Source organism: Heteronotia binoei, chromosome 16, assembly GCF_032191835.1.
Source record: "Heteronotia binoei isolate CCM8104 ecotype False Entrance Well chromosome 16, APGP_CSIRO_Hbin_v1, whole genome shotgun sequence".
In the NCBI taxonomy this organism is placed as follows: domain Eukaryota; kingdom Metazoa; phylum Chordata; class Lepidosauria; order Squamata; family Gekkonidae; genus Heteronotia; species Heteronotia binoei.
The window spans coordinates 61,856,193-61,874,806 of record NC_083238.1 but is presented as its reverse complement, the minus strand read 5'-3'; the positions used below and the strand labels follow the sequence as shown (position 1 = coordinate 61,874,806).

Here is an 18,614-nt window from a genome sequence, read left to right as displayed (position 1 = left end):
AATTTCTTTTCCAGATGCATTTGACCTGCCAATCCAGATGTTTCATTGTAGGGTTCTGAGACAGAGATATTTTTGGAGTGTAGCGTTTAATTATACAGAGTTCAGTTGTGCTTTGTTTAAAGAAGAGAAACGGTGGGGGAGAGATTCAGAACAACAACAAAATGTTTTCCTCTTCCACAGTTTCGGTGAAGTTCAGAGGGAAAGATTATTTGTTTGTTGATTGAGGAATGCTGCCTTTGAGATAATCTTGGGATTCTAGATGAGGGGTGTCAGACATGTGGCCCACGAGCCGGATCAGGACCGCGGAGGGCTCCAATCAGGCTCTCCAGCAACTGGCTGTCATCTGTTTCATTTTCCCTTGCCTGCTTTTTTCGGTCGCCATTTTGTGTTTCTCTCCCGACAGGCCAGAGCAGCAAAGCAGCCTTTCCCTCTCCCCCCTCCCTTTTCCCAAAGGGAGGAGTAAGTAAGTAAGTAAAATTTTATTTGTATCCTGCCCTCCCCCGCCGAAGCAGGCTCAAGGCGGCTAACAACATTTAAAGGTGAAGAATACACCTTTAGGAGGAGGGAGGAGCAGCCTCAGCCAATGAGGGAACTTGGCTCTATAGCTCTGCTGGGTGATTAAGTTTGCCAGGCTCAGTTAATCACCCTGCAGAGCTACTGAAACAAGCCTGTCTTCTTTCTAATGAATGGCTGAGGCTCCTCCCCCTCCTCATGCCCCAGGGAAGGAAAGAAAGAGCCAGAGCTTCCTTTACCAGTCTCCACCATCAGGAGAGCTACAAAGGGTGCTTTTAAGTCTAGCAACATTTTAGTGAAGATGTGAGCTTTTTGCCTTGCTACAGAGAGAGATAGATTTGTTGGGCTTGTTATGGGTGTAACTGGGTTCCCCTCCTCTTTTTCACTGTCCTCATGCCCTCCAGTCTTTCTCAAAAGAAAAGGATGTGAACTACTTAGAAGAGAAATATCAGCATTAGGCCGAGAGTGTGTTCCACCCCAGGTTTACCCAGCAAATTTTCCTTATTTTTTTCTTTCACATTTTCCTTTAATAATAATAATAATAATAATAATAATAATAATAATAATAATAATAATAATAAACTTTTATTTATACCCTGCCCTCCCCGTCTGGGCAGGCTTTAATTGGGGGTCTTGAATTTAGACTTCCCAGATAGTAGGCTGACACTGACCACTGTACAGGGCTGTCTCTCTGTTCTTGTAGTTGTTGTTTTTGGGGGGGAAGTTGTATATTTTTTGTTGTAGTCATTTTTATGGGGAAAATTATAGTTTTGTAAAAATCTCATAGCACTCAGTCTGTGCCATGCTGCCTTCACATGTTCTTGACTAGTACTTGAAGCAACTTCTATACAAAAGCTCACAATGCCCAGCTGTTTCATGTTCCTCTGGGTCTTAGGCTCAAAGCATTGAGCATGAGATGTCTGTAATGAATGTCAATGAATCAAAAGTACAGATGTGCACACTTGAACAACACATATTCAAGACTGGTACAACATAGACATTGTCTGCAGTTTTTAATGCAGTAATTCATATCAAGAGGTGACATTTATCAGAGACTGTAAGACAAAATATTGCAAGAGTGCTAATATTTTAAGCATGTTTTAAGTAAAAACAATCTTTAATTGTGTGTCTGTGCCCTTTATAAAGTCTATATGTCTGCTACCTGGCATTACATTTTATGATACACGACTCGGCCCGACAAGGTCTCATTTATGTCAAATCCGGCCCACATAGCAAATGGGTTCGACACCCCTGTTATAATTTAATCGAGGTCCTGGTAGGCGGTTTCAGAGGATTTCAGAGGATTACGTATCCCTGCTCTGCTTGCTTAATTTTGCTCTTGGTTCTGAATTTTTCAAATTTTTTATAACCCCTCATTAATGTATATGTTTATCTCCCCCCCCACTTGTGTTTGATACAGAAATCTTAAGGGGGGGAGCATACGTTGGACAGAACAGGTTCCTTTGCTATGCTGACACGATCCATTGGGAAGACATTGTCCGTAATCCATCAGCTTCCAACTTCTCCGTGGTTCCAAAAAACAGCAGTACGGATTGTAAGTATTAGCTTGTTTACTCCCTGTTAAAGTCCCATAGAAATATCTGTGCTGATTTTTTGCCATGTGTGGAGAAACGCCATCTTAGTTAATGGTGGTGCTTGGTTGGGAGGGAACATGAAACTACTAAGGCAGGCTTTGTGGCCTAGCCTTCCCTTCACTCCCTCCCCCCTTCCGGAGTTAAACCATCAACTCTAGGGGGAAAGCTAGAGGGGAAAGCCTCCTAGAGGGGCAGGAAGTTCTTCTTTTGTTATTGGAGTGAGGTGGGAAAAGGTCAGTTCTTGGCTGGCCCTCAAGGAGGGAGGGATGGTGGCTCAGTGGTAGAGCATCTTCTTGGGAAGCAGAAGGTCCCAGGTTCAATCCCCGGCATCTCCAAAAAGGGTCCAGGCAAAGAGGCATGAAAAACCTCCGCTTGAGACCCTGGAGAGCCGCTGCCAGTCTGAGAAGACAATACAGACTTTGATGGACCAAGGGTCTGATTCAGTATAAGGCAGCTTCATATGTTCATATGTTGTCAGTCTGTGGGCTCCTGACTGGGGGAGAGGCCTTCTCCTGAGGGAGAGGAGAACTCCAGGAAGTCAGAACGAGGAAGTCATCCACAAGGCAGGGCAAGGTTAGACCAGAGACGGGAGGATGCGTTTAAATCCACCTTTTATTTGTCCTTCTGGTTGCTGTTCGGGTGCTGTGCTAAACTTTTGCCGTTCCGTCACACCATGTTACATCCCAGTACCATCGAACTGTTCGAAATAGTTCTGTTGGCATTTGTTTATTTCTTTAAAATTATGACTGCATTGACAGTATGTATCTTCCGCCTTTCAAACAGATTTCCCAAGGGGGTGAGACGATGTGGGGCAGGGAAGAGAGCACTTTGGGGAGGAAGCCTAATCTACACAGGTGGGGAAACAGACTGTAGGTGGAAGAATCTCATTATTTGTAGCCTACCCACATTAGAAACTTCACACAGAGAAACAAAAAACCTGCACAGAGCTGAGACTCATTTCTTGTCTTGATCTGCCACTTTTCTCTTTTACAAAGGGATTTTATTGGGGGGGGGGGAGCAGAGATCATTCAGATATGAAGTATTCCACCCCACCCTCATTCCCACATCCTTCCTGCGCACAAATACCAGCCCAGCTTCAGCCTCAGTGGGTCTTCTTCTGCTCAAATGTCTGGAGTTGCCAGGCAACCAGCTCTGAGTTGGGGTTGGACTCAACAACAGCAAAGAGAGATCTAGGCCAGTGACGTAACTTCTGGCGCACACCAGAAATGATGTCATTGTGTTGCTGGTAACATGGGGCACAATAATTTTTGGGCAAAAACTCTATGATAGAAGTAGTTTTTACCATAGAGTTTTTGCCCAGATACCAGACTGTCTCACATCACTGGCAACATGATGACATCACTTTCAGGGTGTTCTGGAATGGCATTGCCGTGTCCCCAATGAGGCTGGCCTAGGCTTCCTATTGCTGCCTGTAAGTGCAGCCATTGGTCAGCTGATCAGTGCTGGGTGGGAGGTCCCTGGATCGGTCAATCCCCCATCCCCTGCGGCGGTCTAGCAAACCCTAAGACAGGTGAAGCTGTAGATAACAGGGTAGTTGCTTGAGATCCCTTGTAGACTGTTATGTATGTGGACTCAAGTGAAGACTTTGGGTGTTCCTACCTGCCTCATTGGAGCTTGGGGACTTGGGGGCAATGGGCTGCAGGATCCAAATCTCTGTTGCCCTGGACCAATCATAAGCCCCCACCGGTTTGAATGACCCAATAACGTTCTTGCGCGAGAACCCAGGGATGTATATACGTTTGGCCCGTTGGCCCAGTTGCCAGTCTTGTCTTGTTAGTGCAGCCACCAGCTATGCTGTACTTATCAAAGAGCTTGTTATCACTTATCTGTCGACTCATCGATGCATAGAGCCCACTATACAATATAGACCTTTGAGGGAAACTTAGTGTAATCTCAGAGTACAAATAAAGATGTTCCCTGAGCAATGTACTAATTGGAAGTGCAACTGTTTGCAACACATTAGTACAACCACAGTGATTAAACACTCGCAAATATCTGACCTTCCTTCCTTTTAGCGACTTGGTGTTCCAAGTTCCTCAGTGCCTTAAATGTTAATTGTTTCCTTCTGCAATGAAGCCCCTTTGAGCAGCGTGTAACGTACCAAATGATAATTCCTTGTATATTCTGCATGCATTCTCTACTCGTTCCTCTGTGTTATCTTGGCGACCTGAAAGGCAAGCAGAATCCTTCACTGTTGAGCTTGTGTTTGTTCCCGCAGCTCTTTGGCGCTATAAGTCACAGTCGTCTTTGTGACATCACAATTAGCTGCTGCGATAATGATTTTTTAAAACGGCGCATGTTTATTACTGCAGATGTCAAATGAATGGATAAGAAGCTGCAATCTCATTTTTAATATATTGCTGCATGGAAGAAGAATTGCAGATTTATACCCCGCCCATCTCTCTTAATCAGAGGCTCAGAGTGGTTTACAATCTCCTATATCAGGGGTGGCCAACAGTAGCTCTCCAGATGTTTTTTGCCTACAACTCCCATCAGCCCCAGCCATTGGCCATGCTGGCTGGGGCTGATGGGAGATGTAGGAAAAAACATCTGGAGAGCTACCCTTGGCCACCCCTGTCCTATATCTTCTACCCCCACAACAGACAGCCTGTGAGGTGGGTGGGGCTGAGAGGGCTCTCACAGCAGCTGCCCTTTCAAGGACATCTCTGCCAGAGCTCTGGCTGACCCAAGGCCATTCCAGCAGGTGCAAGTGGAGGAGTGGGGAATCAGACCCGGTCCTCCCAGATAAGAGTCTGTGCACCTAACCACTACACCAAACAGGAAAACTGGATTCCAAAGAGTCAGAATAATAAACAGCTCTGGATTTTTGTTATATGCACCAGCATTTGTGTGTGTGGGGTGGGGGTGGGGGGTGGGGAGAGATACACCAGAAGAAAGCCTTTAAAAAAAATTAAGCACTGGACTGAAAAAACTATAGAGCACCCAGTTATACAAAGAACATTTAATAGTCTATGAATGCAAAAAAAATCTACAAGTTGTGGTGTTCAGATAATTGCATGTGACAAGGTAAATGCAGTAAAAGCTTTACCGACCTCGGAAGGATGGAAGGCGGAGTTAACCTGGAGCCGGCTACCTGAAAGCCCAGCTTCCACCAGGGATCGAACTCAGGTCGTGAGCAGAGCTTAGAACTGCAGTACTGCAGCTTTAACACTCTGCGCCACGGGGCTCGTGCTATAAAGAACAAAGTCGATAGTAAAAAAAACCCCTCTGGAAGTGGCTCCAAAATGGGCACTTAAAGAAAGAAACCGAAGGGCGGATTTTTAGCTGCACAAGAGCAGGGACTCGAAACAAATAGCCAGTTTCTGATCTTTCAAACTGTGGTTGAGATCATTCAAACTGAGCTACTGATTGTTTTATTGGTCTCTGTTTAATTGCCCCTATTTTGGCATTTTTTTCTTTTAAAAAATGTTTACTCTGCATCACGGTTTCTTCTAAGCCAAGGGTGGCCAAACTTGCTTACTCTGCTGGATCAGACCAGTGAGGGTCCATCTAGTCCAGCCTCTTGTCTCACACAGTGGCCAACCAGTTCCTCTGGAGGGCCAGCAACAGGGCAGAGAGGCCGAGGCCTTCCCCTGAGAAGAGCATCAGGAGAGCCCTGCTGGATCGGACCAGTGAGGGTCCATCTAGTCCAGCCTCCAGTCTCACTCAGTGGCCAACCAGTTCCTCTGGAGGGCCAACAACAGGGCAGAGAGGCCGAGGCCTTCATAAGAACCCCAGAAGAGCCCTGTGGATCAGACCAGTGAGGGTTCATCTAGTCCAACCTCCTGTCTCACACAGTGGCCAACCAGTTCCTCTGGAGGGCCAGCAACAGGGCAGAGAAGCCGAGGCCTTCCCCTGAGAAGAGCATCAGAACAGCCCTGCTGGAACAGACCAGTGAGGGTCCATCTAGTCCAGCCTCTTGTCTCACACAGTGGCCAACCAGTTCCTCTGGAGGGCCAACAACAGGGCAGAGAGGCTGAGGCCTTCCCCTGAGAAGAACATCAGGAGAGCCTTGCTGGATCAGACCAGGGAGGGTCCATCTAGTCCAGCATCCTGTCTCACACAGTGGCCAGCCAGTTCCTCTGGAGGGCCAACAACAGGGCAGAGAGGCTGAGGCCTTTCCCTTTCCCTGAAGCCTTTCCCCCTGGCTTCAGGGTTCAGAGATTTAGTGCCTCTGAATGTAGAGTTTTCCCTCAGCCACCACGGCTTAGAGCCACTGATAGACCTTTCCTCCATGAATATGGAGCACAGCTCCATCAGTGGCTATTAGCCACAGTGTATGTGTGTATATAAAATTTTTTGCCACTGTGTGACACAGAGTGTTGGACTTGATGGGCCGTTGGCCTGATCCAACATGGCTTCTCTTATGTTCTTATGAATCTGTCACATCTCCTTTTTAAAGATGTTTATTCCTGTTTGGAAAGCAGATGGAGAAGTTCCCTTCTTCTCTTCCCTGTATCCTTTTCTGTGTACAGCAAGTTTCCTCCTCCGAAACCAGTTGTTGTTCTTAATATACAACTTGCTTTGTTTAGAAGGGCATCATTTGACTCTAGCCACACAGATCGCTAGGAAAAGGCCCCGTTTCTTCCCCTGGGGCTGACAGAAGCAGCGGGGGGAATAATTTCCATTCGTAAAGTCGAAGTTTTGCCTTCAGTTCCACTTTTGGTGCCACTCTGAATTGCAAACTGCACACCGAGAGAGTGACACTCAGAGCAGTAGATGGGGAACAGGCGCGTATTGTAGCATCAGGTTAAATTATATCCTTGTATCGAGGCGCATTCAATTAACATTTTAAATATGCGCTGGGGGAGTAGGAGAAAAGCACTTTCATGGCTAGGTGGTCTCGGCGTAGACCCCAATTGCTGCGACAGGTGTCAGCACACAACACTAATCACAGAAGCCAAGCCGTTCTTCCGCAAAACAAAGGCAGGGACAAGAGAAGTGTCCTCTGGAACCTGCTTTTGTAAGGAAAATTCCTTAAGTCCTCGGAAAATAATGTTTTAACAATCGTTAAGTGATTTCTCAGCTGGGAAGCATGTCGACTCGGTTCTGAACAGAGAGCGGGCAGGCCCCGCTACATTGTTAATGGGGTTTTTTTTAAAAAAAAAAGAGAACTGCACATATTTGCATTTCCTGCAATTAAGGAACATGAATTAGGAGCATAGCTTGGTTTAGGAAAATGGCCATTGAAAGAGGAGGAAAGACAGAATTCAGCAATGTCAATATTTATTTTAAATAATAATATATTTTGTTTTATTCTGCTGAGAGCTCGAGAGAGGAAAAAATGTTAGGGGTGGAGGATTCTTTTGGAGTTTTGGCATTTGAAATATGGAGTTCAGGGGCTCCATGAAAGCACTTACTTTGATTGGAGGAAAGGAGAGAAGAAGAAGAAGAAGAAGAAGAAGAAGAAGAAGAAGAAGAAGAAGAAGAAGAAGAAGAAGAAGAAGAAGACGACGACCGCAGATTCTTTCTGAATCAGAATCCCAGAGCGGCTTACGATATCCTTTATCTCCTTCCCACACAACACAGACCCCCTGTGAGATGGATGGGGCTGAGAGAGCTCTGACAGAAGCTGCCCTTTCACTCCTGTGAAAGCTACGGCTGACCCAAGGCCATTCCAGCAGCTGCAAGTGGAGGAGTGGGGAATCAAACCTGGATAAGAGTTTGTGCATTTCACCACTGCACCAAACTTGCTCTCTTACCAAACTTGATCCAGAGAAGTTCTTGCTAAAATACATTAAGGTCCCCCTGGACTTCTGGGTAATCCTTTAGAGGAGCTCACTCACCACAGGTGCTTTGGTTCAAGTGGTGCTCGCTCTGCCCAGGATGTATCTGTAGGAATGTATCTTATACATCAGACACATCCTGAGATATACATGATCCGGATGGCCTAGCCTAGCTCCATCTTGCCAGATCTTGGAAACTCAGCAGAGTTGGCACTGGTTAATACTTGGATGAGAGACTGTCAACTAGTTCAGGGTTGCTACACAGAGACAGTGGTTTTAGCCACTGTGTGACACTGAGTGTTGGACTGGATGGGATGTTGACCTGATCCAACATGGCTTCTCTTGTTCTTATGCCTGCGGCAGTGATGCTCTGTCTTCTTGGTGTTCGGGGGCCACAGTGGGAGGGCTTCTGGAATTTTGGCTCCACTGCTGGCACCTGAGTTTTGGCCTCTGTGTGACAGTTTTGGACTGGATATGCCATTGGCCTGACCCAACATCGCTTCTCTTACGTTCTTATGTTTGTGGCAGTGATGCTCAGTCTTCTTGGTACTTGAGGGGGGGCAACAGTGGGAGGACTTCTGGAGCTCTGGCTCTGCTGGCCCCTGAGTTTTGGCCAGTGTGTGACACAGAGTGTTGCACTCCATGGGCCATTGGCCTGTTCCATCATGACTTCTCTTAGAAGAAGAAGAAGACTGCAGATTTATACCCCGCCCTTCTCTCTGAATCAGAGACTCAGAGCGGCTTACAATCTCCTATATCTTCTCCCCCCACAACAGACACCCTGTGAGGTGGGTGGAGCTAAGAGGGCTCTCACAGCAGCTGCCCTTTCAAGGACAACCTCTGCCAGAGCTATGGCTAACTCAAGGCCATTCCAGCAGCTGCAAGTGGAGGAGTGGGGAATCAAACCCGGTTCTCCCAGATAAGAGTCCACGTACTTAACCACTACACCAAACTGGCTCTTATGCTCTTATGTGCTGGGTCATCACTGGTCTTGTCTGGAGCGCAAGATAGAATCATAGCGTTAGAAGGGAACTCCAGAGTCATCTAATCCAACTCCCTGCACAATGCAGGAAACTCACAAATACCCCCTCTAAATTCACAGGATCTTCATTGCTGTTGGATGGCCATCTAGCCTCTGTTTAAAAACCTCCAAGGAAGGAGAGCCCACCACCTCCTGAGGAAGCCTGTTTCACTGAGGAACCACTCTAAACTCACAAACACCTCCCCCTAAATTCACAGGATCTTCATCACTGTCAGATGGCCATCTAGCCTCTGTTTAAAAACCTCCAAGGAAGGAGAGCCAACCACCTCCCAAGGAGGAAGCCTGTTCCACTGAGGAACCGCTCTAATGGTCAGGAACTTCTTCCTAATGTTGAGCCGAAAACTCTTTTGATTTAATTTCAACCCATTGGTTCTTGGTGCTTGGTCCTACCTTCTGGGGTCACAGAAAACAATTCTGCACCATCCTCTATTTGACAGCCCTTCAAGTACTTGAAGATGGTGATCCTATCACCTCTCAGCCGCCTCCTCTCCAGGCTAAACATCCCCAGCTCCTTCAACCTTTCCTCATAGGACTTGGTCTCCAGACCCCTCACCATCTTCGCCGCCCTCCTCTGGACCCATTCCAGATTGTGTATATCCTTCTTAAAATGTGGTGCCCAGAACTGAACACAATACTCCAGGTGAGGTCTTATCAGAGCAGACTAAAGCGATACCATCACATCACTTGATCTGGACACTATACTTCTGTAGATACAGCCCAAAATTGCATGTAGATCATCTTCTCTCAACTCAGTCACTCATGCTGATCCACACAATCAGCTGCATTATCCTGGGCATGAGCGAGCCGGGGAGCTTTGCCAACCTCCTTGTAGAATAAAGGAAGACAAACTAGGTTTGGGTGGGTATCAAAAGAAGTGCTTGGGCCTCCCCCAAGGACCCCACTCTCCTCCCACGGTGAGTTCCATGGGACTCAGTCTGGAATGTGCCGCCCTGTGGCTTTCTTCCAACATTCAGAGTCCTGTAGAAAGATAAGGAAGGCAACACCGAGGCAGTATCTTTTACGGTTCTCTTTCTTTTTTGTCTTTAGTCCCCTTCCCATCCTTTCCCTTGGAGCTCTGGCTTCCCTCCAAGAGCAGATGAAAGAGATCTCAACGTGGTACACAATAACGCAGTTGTGTGCGCATTGTCTCTCTCCCTGTCTCTCTTTTGGGGGAGGAGGTGCGATTAGAACGAGAGTCTCCCGGCTTCCTCATTTCCTTGTCAATGTGCCTTTGATTTTGCCAAGTGCCTCCCGCCGAGACATCTCCTGGGACGGCGTTCAGGTTTCTCACGCGCCATTATGTACCAGGACAAAGGAAGCACTTGCGTCTGAAGCCTGCCGTTCTCACAGATCAATTGCCCTCTTGGAATTGCGACGGTAAGCCGGGATGCATTCAGAGGGAAAGACCCTCTCCTTTTCTTGCCCATTCACTCCTTGCTGCCGTGTCACTGTGAAAAAGGTCCAGGACGTGAGCTGGTTGTGGTGTCAATTCGGACCCCAAGCTTGTTTTATCTGGAGCCTGCCTGCCTGTCAAGGTGTCTTCTAGCCTCAGCCTCAGGGCATGGAAGACAGAGGCCGTTTTCGCACTCACGTTTTACTGGCGCCACGACCATCCTGACGCCGGCGAATCTGCATGAATTTCGCACCAGAAGCTCCGGCGCTCCCAGAAGCGCCGGCTACTTCCGTCGCTAAGCCAGCGCAAACGGAAATCGCAAAGATGCAGGAAAACGTTTGCGCTGGCTTAGCGACGGAAAGCGCCGGCGCTTCTGGGAGCGCCGGCGCTTCTGTTGCGAAATCCATGCAGATTCGCCGGCGTCAGGAGGGTCGTGGCGCCAGTAAAACGTGAGTGCGAAAACACCCAGAGGTATTGGGATAGCTGGCGAATATAGCAGAGTTTTGTCCACTCATAGAAGTGTGTTACTGAGTGCTGTCAACAGATCTCCCGAGAAGTATATTGCAAACAAAGGTAAACTTGCTTTCATTCAAGTAGATCCAGTTCACATTGAGGTTGCATTAAAAAAGAGAGAAAGCTGCCTAAAGATAAGAAGGAGGAGGAGGAGGAGAAGAAGAAATTGGATTTATATCCTGCCCTATACTCTGAATCTCAGAGTCTCAGAGCAGTCACAATTTCCTTTACTTTCTCCCCCCCCCACCAGACACCTTTTGTGGCAGCTATTCTCCAGCTGCACACAACACACCCTATGTCGGGATTCCAAAGGTGGCCCCGGCCTCAGAAAGCTTGAGGACTCCTGCTCCAGCCTGTTCAGTTGCAGAGATAGAAGGTGGTAGTCATGGCTCTGCTATGGAAAGCACGGAAGAATTTTTTTTTTTTTAAGTAAAACCTGACAGTTAACAGAACAGAGCCAGTTTGGTGCAGTGGTTAAGCGCATAGACTCTTATCTGGGTTTGATTCCCCACTCCTCCACATGCACCTGCTGATGTGACCTTGAGTCAGTCACAAGTTCTCACAGAGTTGTTGCTCTCAAGAGCAGTTTCTGTTAGAGCTCTCTCAATTCCACCTACCTCACAGGGTGTATGTTATTGGTGGGGGGGGGAAGGAGATTGTAAACTGCTTTGAGGCTCTTTCGGGTAGTGAAGGACGGGGTATAAATCTAATCTCCTCCTCCTCCTCCTCCTCTTCCTCTTCTTCTGGTTAAGTGTGCAGACTCTTATCTGGGAGAACCGGGTTTGATTCCCCACTCCTCCACTTGCACCTGCTGGAATGGCCTTGGGTCAGCCAGAGCTCTCTTATCTGGGAGAACCGGGTTTGATTCCCCACTCCTCCACTTGCACCTGCTGGAATGGCCTTGGGTCAGCCATAGCTCTCTTATCTGGGAGAACCGGGCTTGATTCCCCACTCCTCCACTTGCAGCTGCTGGAATGGCCTTGGGTCAGCCAGAGCTCTCTTATCTGGGAGAACCAGGTTTGATTCCCAACTCCTCCACTTGCAGCTGCTGGAATGGCCTTGGGTCAGCCAGAGCTCTCTTATCTGGGAGAACTGGGTTTGATTCCCCACTCCTCCACTTGCAGCTGCTGGAATGGCCTTGGGTCAGCCAGAGCTCTCTTATCTGGGAGAACCGGGTTTGATTCCCCACTCCTCCACTTGCAGCTGCTAGCATGGCCTTGGGTCAGCCATAGCTCTGGCAGAGGTTGTCCTTGAAAGGGCAGCTGCTGTGAGAGCCCTCTCCAGCCCCACCCACCTCACAGGGTGTCTGTTGTGGGGGAGGAAGGTAAAGGAGATTGTGAGCCGCTCTGAGACTCTTCGAGTGGAGGGCGGGATATAAATCCAATATCTTCTTCTTCTTCCTACTACTGCTACTACTAATTTTGCAATCTCACTATGGTAGTGAAATAAATCAATGTACGCACCTGAGTTGCTGACTGTAAGACGCTTTACCGCAACTCGCTTCAGACTAATGCAGAAACTGAAAGCAAGAAAAGAGAACCGTCCAGGAGGTAAAGTTTCCCTCCAACCTACCATAGAAGTATTTTGATCCAAGGATATAAATGTGATGATTAAAAAAAAAGAAGAAGAAGAAGGTTCAGTGGCCTAGGGACGAAGGGATGGTCACTGCCAAGTGACTGGGTCACGGAATGGTGGGGAAGGCAGCCCCGTGCAATCCCCCCCCCCCCTTGCCCCTATGTTTCTATTAGCTGCTGGACCATCAGTGGGGAAACCATAGATGCCTGTTCTCATGGAGAATCTCTAAGAGAGGCAGGAAGCGTGCTTGCTCTAGCATTTGGAGATATAACACAGTGGGTTCAACGCAATGAAGAGAAAAGGTGGTAGTGATCTTAGCTCATTTATTAGATATAGCATAATACAGCGCTGCAGTCTAAGACTAAAGACTGGGCCAACAGGGCCAACTAGATATACATTCAAGGTTCCCGCGCTAGCGTCCTGTTGGACCATGCAAACCAGCAGGGGGCCCCTGATTGGAGCAGGGCAGCAGGGATTCGGATCCTATCCCCCATGGTTCCCGATTCCCCAAGCTCGGTCCTACAGGCGCCAATGAGCCAGGCAAGAACCCCATACCTTATACATGTTTCAGATGACCTATACAACAGGAGAAAACCCTTACTACTAAGCTGAAGTGATTGTGCTTCGTTTATTTCCTAGTAGGAAATGAACGCTGATGATAAGGATTAAGAGGAGACACTCCCAATGGGCTGGCTTCGTCTCGGTTCAGGCTCCAGACAGCAGGAATCAAGGGTCCCAGAGTCTTTTGTCTGACATCAGTTTCTGCAGCCCTTTTTGCCTGAGCTTCGCTTGCCTTGACAGACACATTGATGCTAATTGGAAACTAATTCTCCTCCTCAGTGGGGGCAAAATTCCTTCCTTTGATTGATGCTCGTGGCTATAGGAAGTGATAATTAATTACTCCTAATTGCTTCATCACAGCAAACCATGTTACACACAGAGGTGCTTTACTCTACGTGGTTGTGAAGAGACACCCAGTTCACCCATGAGTCAGCAGTGCTAACCTTTCCGAAATATATGCCCAAGTGGATGGATGTCCAGCATAGGGATTGATCCTCCCACCTTGGCTTCTTTAGGCTCCTCCCATTTTTCCTCCTCTTAGGAAATTGTTTATGCCTTCGATATTTCACTTTTAAGAAACTCCCACCCACGTGAACTCATTTATCTTTAAGTATTTCTGGGATTTTATATTAAGTATTTCTGGAGAGCCAGTTTGGTGCAGTGGTTAAGTGTGCGGACTCTTATCTGGAAGAACTGGGTTTGATTCCCCACTCCTCCACTTGCAGCTGCTGGAATGGCCTTGGGTCAGCCATAGCTCTGGCAGAGATTGTCCTTGAAAGGGCAGCTGCTGTGAGAGCCCTCTCCAGCCCCACCCATCTCACAGGGTGTCTGTTGTGGGGGAGGAAGGTAAAGGAGATTGTGAGCTGCTCTGAGACTCTTCGGAGTGGAGGGCGGGATAGAAATCCAATATCTTCATCTACCTCACAGGGTGTCTGTTGTGGGGGAGGAAGGGAAAGGAGATTGTGAGCCGCTCTGAGACTCTTCGGAGTGGAGGGCGGGATAGAAATCCAATATCTTCATCTACCTCACAGGGTGTCTGTTGTGGGGGAGGAAGGTAAAGGAGATTGTGAGCCGCTCTGAGACTCTTCGGAGTGGAGGGCGGGATATAAATCCAATATCTTCATCTACCTCACAGGGTGTCTGTTGTGGGGGAGGAAGGGAAAGGAGATTGTGAGCCGCTCTGAGACTCTTCGGAGTGGAGGGCGGGATATAAATCCAATCTTTATTATTTATTATTATTATTTACCCAGCAGCCATCTAAATTTGTCAAAATTTGCTCCTGATAGAAGACCACCATCTCCCGATATAAAACCACCATCTTGAAAGTGTAATCCGTGGCCCCAAAATCCAAACCATCGATGTAGCCAGGCATTTATTTGCGGAAGGAAGGAAGATGGAACTGCTGACTGGAGTCAATTCAGTGCTACCAATCTACTTTTCTAACTTCCCACTGGGTCCCCTCCTGAGAGCCAGTTTGGTGTAGTGGTGAAGTGTGCGGACTCTTATCTGGGAGAACCGGGTTGGATTCCCCACTTCTCCCCTTGCAGCTGCTGGAATGGCCTTGGATCTGCCATAGCTCTGGCAGAGGTTGTCCTTGAAAGGGCAGCTGGTGTGAGAGCCCTCTCAGCCCCACCCACCTCACAGGGTGTCTGTTGTGGGGGAGTAAGGGAAAGGAGATTGTGAGCCGCTCTGAGACTCTTCAGAGTGGAGGGCAGGATATAAATCCAATATCTTCATCTACCTCACAGGGTGTCTGTTGTGGGGGAGGAAGGGAAAGGAGATTGTGAGCCGCTTTGAGACTCTTCGGAGTGGAGGGCGGGATATAAATCCAATATCTTCTTCTTTTCCTCTCTCTCTCTCTCTCTCTCTCTCTCTGTCTCTCTCTCTCTTTTTCAATATTTCCATGAAAATGACTTGCATTTCATCTTCTTCTTCTTCTTCTCTTTTGTGGACCTCTTCAGGGATCACCTGTAATGTAGGGATTCTCTTATAATATTGCTCAATCCTTTAAGCATGTTATTGTCTGCACTGCCATGCCAGTGGGCCACCCATTTCGTATTATTCATGGGAACATGTCTTTCGTTGTTCATAAGCAGTCTGTTATCCTTCTCAGCAGTTTAGCAGGGGTTGTTGTTGTTTTTTAAAAAATCTGATTTGTTTTCAATGACATCTCAGCTCTCAATGTGTATTTCTTCCTGTTTGTTTTCTTAACACAGACATTTCCTTTGTCATTCTCTCTTTCATCTCTGCGTGTCTCAGCAGCCGTCTCTGCCTCTTTTTTGGTCTGGAAAGGGAGAGTAGTAGATAAATAATCTGAGCCAACTGCTATGTTCACCTCCATTTCTATTTGGGAGGATGAGCAAATCACTGCTGGTTGGCTTCCTTTTGTATCAGTCATATTTCTGCTGTTAGTTGTGGGTTTTCTGCTTTTTTGTTGGCCTACAACATTGATTTGCACTGTGTTCACACATCGTGTTTTTATTGGGATACTTGGTTAATATGGTAGAGTTTGCCCAGCCACAGAAGTGTGATTTCCAGTGCAGTAAATGAATCCATCGAAAAGTATACTGCAAAAATTGTAAACTTACATTTATTCAAGTAGATCCAGTTCACATGCAGGTTGGAGTAAAAAGAAAAGGAAGATGCCTAACGTAAAGAAGAAGAAGATATTGGATTTCTATCCCGCCCTCCACTCCGAAGAGTCTCAGAGCGGCTCACTATCTCCTTTACCTTCCTCCCCCACAACAGACACCCTGTGAGGTTGATGAAGATATTGGATTTATATCCAGCCTTCTACTCCAAAGAGTCTCAGAGCAGCTCACAATCTCCTTTACCTTCCTCCCCCACAACAGACACCCTGTGAGGTAGATGAAGATATTGGATTTATATCCCACCCTCCACTCTGAAGAGTCTCAGAGCAGCTCACAATCTCCTTTACCTTCCTCCCCCACAACAGACACCCTGTGAGCTAGATGAAGATATTGGATTTATATCCCACCCTCCACTTTGAAGAGTCTCAGAGCAGCTCACAATCTCCTTTACCTTCCTCCCCCACAACAGACACCCCGTGAGGTTGATGAAGATATTGGATTTATATCCAGCCTTCTACTCCAAAGAGTCTCAGAGCGGCTCACAATCTCCTTTACCTTCCTCCCCCACAACAGACACCCCGTGAGGTTGATGAAGATATTGGATTTATATCCAGCCTTCTACTCCAAAGAGTCTCAGAGCGGCTCACAATCTCCTTTACCTTCCTCCCCCACAACAGACACCCCGTGAGGTAGATGAAGATATTGGATTTATATCCCACCCTCCACTCCGAAGAGTCTCAGAGCGGCTCACAATCTCCTTTACCTTCCTCCCCCCCTCAAAAGACACCCCGTGAGGTGGGTGGGCTGAGAGAGCTCTCACAGCAGCTACCCTTTCAAGGACAACCTCTGCCAGAGCTATGGCTGACCCAAGGCCATTCCAGCAGCTGCAAGTGGAGGAGTGGGGAATCAAACCTGGTTCTCCCAGATAAGAGTCCACACACTTAACCACTACACCAAACTGGCTCTTCATTTCAAGAATACTTTCCCTCTCACAAATGCCCAGCATGTTTGGCATCATGTGTGTGGGAACATGACACATTTGTCTCTACAGGAGACAAATAGAAAAAAGTTCAGGGCTACTAGAACAATTAAAGGATTGGAATACTTTCCCTATGAAGAAAGGTTAAAATGCTTGGAGAAACGTCGACTGTGGGGTGACATGACAGAGACTAACAAGATTATGCCTGGGATAGAGAAGGTAGAGAAAGAAGTCTTTTTATCCCTTTCTCATAATACGAAAACTCGTGGGCACTCAGTGAAATTGCTGAGCAGTTGGATTAGAATAGATAGAAGGAAGTTCTTCACACAAAGGGTAATTCACTAGAATTCACTGCCAAAGGAGGTGACGGCAGCTGCAAGCATAGACATCTTTGAGAGGGGACTGGATAAACATATGGAGCAGAGGTCCATCAGTGGCTATTAGCCACAGCGTATTGTTGGAACTCTCTGTCGGGGGCAGAGATGCTCTGTATTCTTGATACTTGGGAGGGGCAACAGTGCAAGGGCTTCCGGTGTCCTGGCCCCATTGGTGGACCTGATGGTGCCTGGTTTTTTGGCCACTGTGTGACACAGACTGTTGGACTGGATGGGCTATTGGCCTGATCCAACATGGCTTATCTTATGTTCTTATGACTGGGGCAGTGATGCTCTTTATTCTTGGTGGTTGGTTGGGGGGAGGCACGGTGGGAGGACTTCTAGTGTCCTGGCCCCACTGATGGACCTCCTGATGGCACCTGGTTTTTTGGCCACTGTGCGTTGGACTGAATGGGCCATTGGCCTGATCCAACATGTCTTCTCTTATGTTCTTATGTTCAGGAGAGACCTGCAGAAGCGTGTCTCCATGGAAGGCCATGTGACTGGAGGAAGAGGACAAAGGGAAAGATAAGGGGTCAGAGGGCAGCTCTCGGGTTGAGAGAGAGAGAGAGAGAGAGAGATCTGCATAGCCCATCACTGAGACACCCAACAGGGCAAGAGCCCCATCTGCCCCCACCGACTTTCTAAAAACGTTTGATGGGTACAAAGAAAAGCATCAGTGAGTGTCATGGCTCCCATGGCACCATGCTGGGGACCCCGGCTTAAAGAACAAAGTCAGAGTCCAGTAGTGCCTTGAAGACCAACAGAGTTTTATTCCTGTGGCGCAGGAAGGAGCTGTCTTTCTTTGGGATGCTGCATCCAGGAGAACTCTGAGCTGAGGGCTGCAATCAGGCAGGCAATGACCATGTGCTCACCTGGAAAAGTCAGAGCAAGCTTCAAGGTATTGGAAACTCTGTAGAGATTTAGGACATCTAAGCTAAGGAGGCTGTCCTATATTTTAACAGCTGATAGGGCATGTGTGGAGAGAGGGACAGACAGACCAATTTCCTTTGTAGCCCTTGCTCAGTTTGGTTTTGTTTTAAAAATATGCATGCAAATATTTTCATTTCAATAAATACTTTAAACTTTTCATGCTGGGAGCAATTCTCTGTACGCAGGCCTTTTTTGTAGCAGGAACTCCTTTGCCTATTAGGCCGCACACCCCTGATGTAGCCAATCCTCCAAGAGCTTACAGGGTTCTTAGTACAGGGGCTACTGTAAGCTCCTCGAGGATTGGCTGCATCAGGGGGTGTGTGGCCTAATAGGCAAAGGAGTTCCTGCTACAAAAATAACCCTGTCCATAACCCCACTGTCTTGAACGCACTATTTTAAAAGGAGCTACAGAGGGAAGGCAAGCAGTTGGCAAGTGTCTGTTCCTCCAACGGCACCCAAGGCAGTAAACTGTCCCCATGGTGACTAGGTGCTGAGCAGTGGGAGACACAGAGGGCAGGGCCTCAGAACTAGGAAGGGAAGCTGGGGTCCTGATCCTCCCAGTGGGAAATCCCAACAACGATCCAGTGGTGGTGGCGGGCTACCTAAGAGCGGAAGAAAAGACCCTCCATGGAGTTGGGAACCCCCCAAAGGGGGCACGGCAGAAGAGGATCTGCAGGCCACAGCAGGCCGGTTCTGCCACACAAGCTGTGACCTTAAGCACCTTCTTTCAAGGCATTTCTGTGCCAAATGCTGGGACTTCTCTGGGCAGGAGAAAAAACTAACAGGTTTTGGGGGTTT

General features: G+C 47.7%; 1 protein-coding gene across 1 annotated transcript in view; it reads left to right on the top strand.

Annotated features, from left to right (window-relative positions):
• Nucleotides 1-1,749: 1,749 nt before the first annotated feature.
• The window catches only part of ERBB4 (erb-b2 receptor tyrosine kinase 4), a 535,358-nt gene continuing 518,493 nt past the window's right edge, over nt 1,750-18,614 (top strand). The window contains exons 1-2 of the mRNA XM_060257067.1: nt 1,750-1,753; nt 1,934-2,068. Of these exons, the coding sequence (XP_060113050.1) occupies nt 1,750-1,753; nt 1,934-2,068 (139 nt within the window). The remainder of the gene's footprint in view (nt 1,754-1,933; nt 2,069-18,614) is intronic.